The sequence below is a fragment of the Asterias rubens genome, chromosome 18 (genome assembly GCF_902459465.1).
Source record: "Asterias rubens chromosome 18, eAstRub1.3, whole genome shotgun sequence".
Classification (NCBI taxonomy): Eukaryota; Metazoa; Echinodermata; class Asteroidea; order Forcipulatida; family Asteriidae; genus Asterias; species Asterias rubens.
The window spans coordinates 6,942,682-6,944,360 of record NC_047079.1 but is presented as its reverse complement, the minus strand read 5'-3'; the positions used below and the strand labels follow the sequence as shown (position 1 = coordinate 6,944,360).

Below are 1,679 nucleotides of genomic sequence, written 5' to 3'. Positions count from 1 at the left end.
GCGATTGAGTTTTTTATTAAACATTAATAAGTTGAAACAAACATGGCCATGGTTGAAACGAAATGAATCGATAATATCACTGAATGGTTCTGGAGCTAAAGGCCTTGCTGTAATGTTTTTTGATTCAGACAAACTTCGAAATATGAAGGACAAATCCATAACCGACTGCCCCTTTAAAGTTCAACAGGTATGACGACACACCAACACGATACAAAGTGCATGTAGGCACCGACGGGGGACGCGACCATAAGGAGCGAGGTTACGGTTTGGGGTCAAGGTTCAGGGGCAGACAATCCATGCAGACTGTTCGAGTTAATCATCAAATATTATGCTACTGGCTGCGATAAGGATACTGGGCAACTGGAACTTTAACAGATTACAAATGACATTGGGAAATACCAAGAAATATTGAGTCGAAATGTAAACACTTGACGGAGCCTTTAAATATCCGGCCACAGATTTGGCTCGCTTCAGAAATTGTTTTTCAGCCAAAAGCTTCAGAAGTCTATAATTGAGGTTTTGAGGTTTCAAGTTGTTTTTGAGACCGGCTGTGACTGTACACAAAATGGCATCAAGAGCATCGGTAGTGAATTGTTTGGTGATTGTACTGTTACATCTTCTAGCATGTACAAGTGGAGAGACGACACTTGAAATCTTTATTGAGGATGGCGACGTTGACAATCTTGAAGAAGGGGACAATGTGACCATGAGGTGTGAGTGCAGGGACTTGGGAGCAGATAGCTACGTTATCTGGCAACACGGCACCGTGAACCTTGCCACTTCGGACCGGTTCACCATCACCGCCGAAGAGCTTGGAGGACGGGGTGATACGTCTCTAGACAAGGCTTGTACGTTGGCCATCTCACCGGTGGTGGAGGAGGACAGGGGTCTGTACCGATGCCGGATCGTCGAGAACAACCCGGAGTTTGGGGAGCGTGTGATTGAAACAGAAGAGGTAACTTTGACTGTATTCACCTTTCCGAACGACACCAACCCGCAGTGTTCACCGAGCGGGCCGACAACCTTAAATAGCGGCGATGTGTTGGCGATGACTTGTTCAACCTACCCGGGTCACCCCGCAGTGAATGTCACCATTGCACCGTCCGACGTGACATTTCGTGACACGCAGTGGAACACGGTGACAAGTAACGAAGGAACAATCGTACGTAGTTTAAACTGGGAGGCAAGACTTGCCCAAGATGGGGCAGTGATTCAGTGCAGTATAACAAGCACACGCTTTCCGTCAAACACAAGAACTTGCGTCATCGGACCGATAACCGTCAACGAGAGGCCGGTATCTACACCGTCTATCGCACCGCAACCACCCACGACTCGCCTCCTCAGCACCATGGTCCCCGTTCGTCCCGAAGAATTCTCTACTTTACCTCCCAAACCAACCATGCAACAAATCTCAGCAGGCTTCCCCTGGCTGTACGCGTTCTTGGTTTGTGCTGCTCTGCTGGCCCTCGCTATTGCCATCAACATCATCACGTGTGCGGTAGTCCTCAAATATAAAAAGGCCCGAGACATTTACAAGGTGACAAAGGCCCAAGAAGCCTTCATCGAGAAACAGAAATCGAAAAACGGGAACTTGAGACTGAATGGGATTGATAACACTCAGTTTTATCCAGAGACAGTTGTTACTATATCGAGCAGTTCTCCTCTGTGACATGACTCTG

At 47.6% G+C, this 1,679-nt stretch overlaps 1 protein-coding gene across 1 annotated transcript; it reads left to right on the top strand.

The window, feature by feature from the left end:
• Window positions 1-324: 324 nt before the first annotated feature.
• LOC117302109 lies at window positions 325-1,679 on the top strand. The gene has a single exon (XM_033785908.1). The coding sequence runs from the start codon at window positions 566-568 to the stop codon at window positions 1,667-1,669; it is 1,104 nt and encodes a 367-aa protein (XP_033641799.1). The 5' UTR covers window positions 325-565; the 3' UTR covers window positions 1,670-1,679.

What these genes read in the sequence shown, in the direction of transcription:
- LOC117302109 (XM_033785908.1), top strand. Translation starts at nt 566, where the DNA reads ATGGCATCAAGAGCATCGGTAGTGAATTGTTTGGTGATTGTACTGTTA.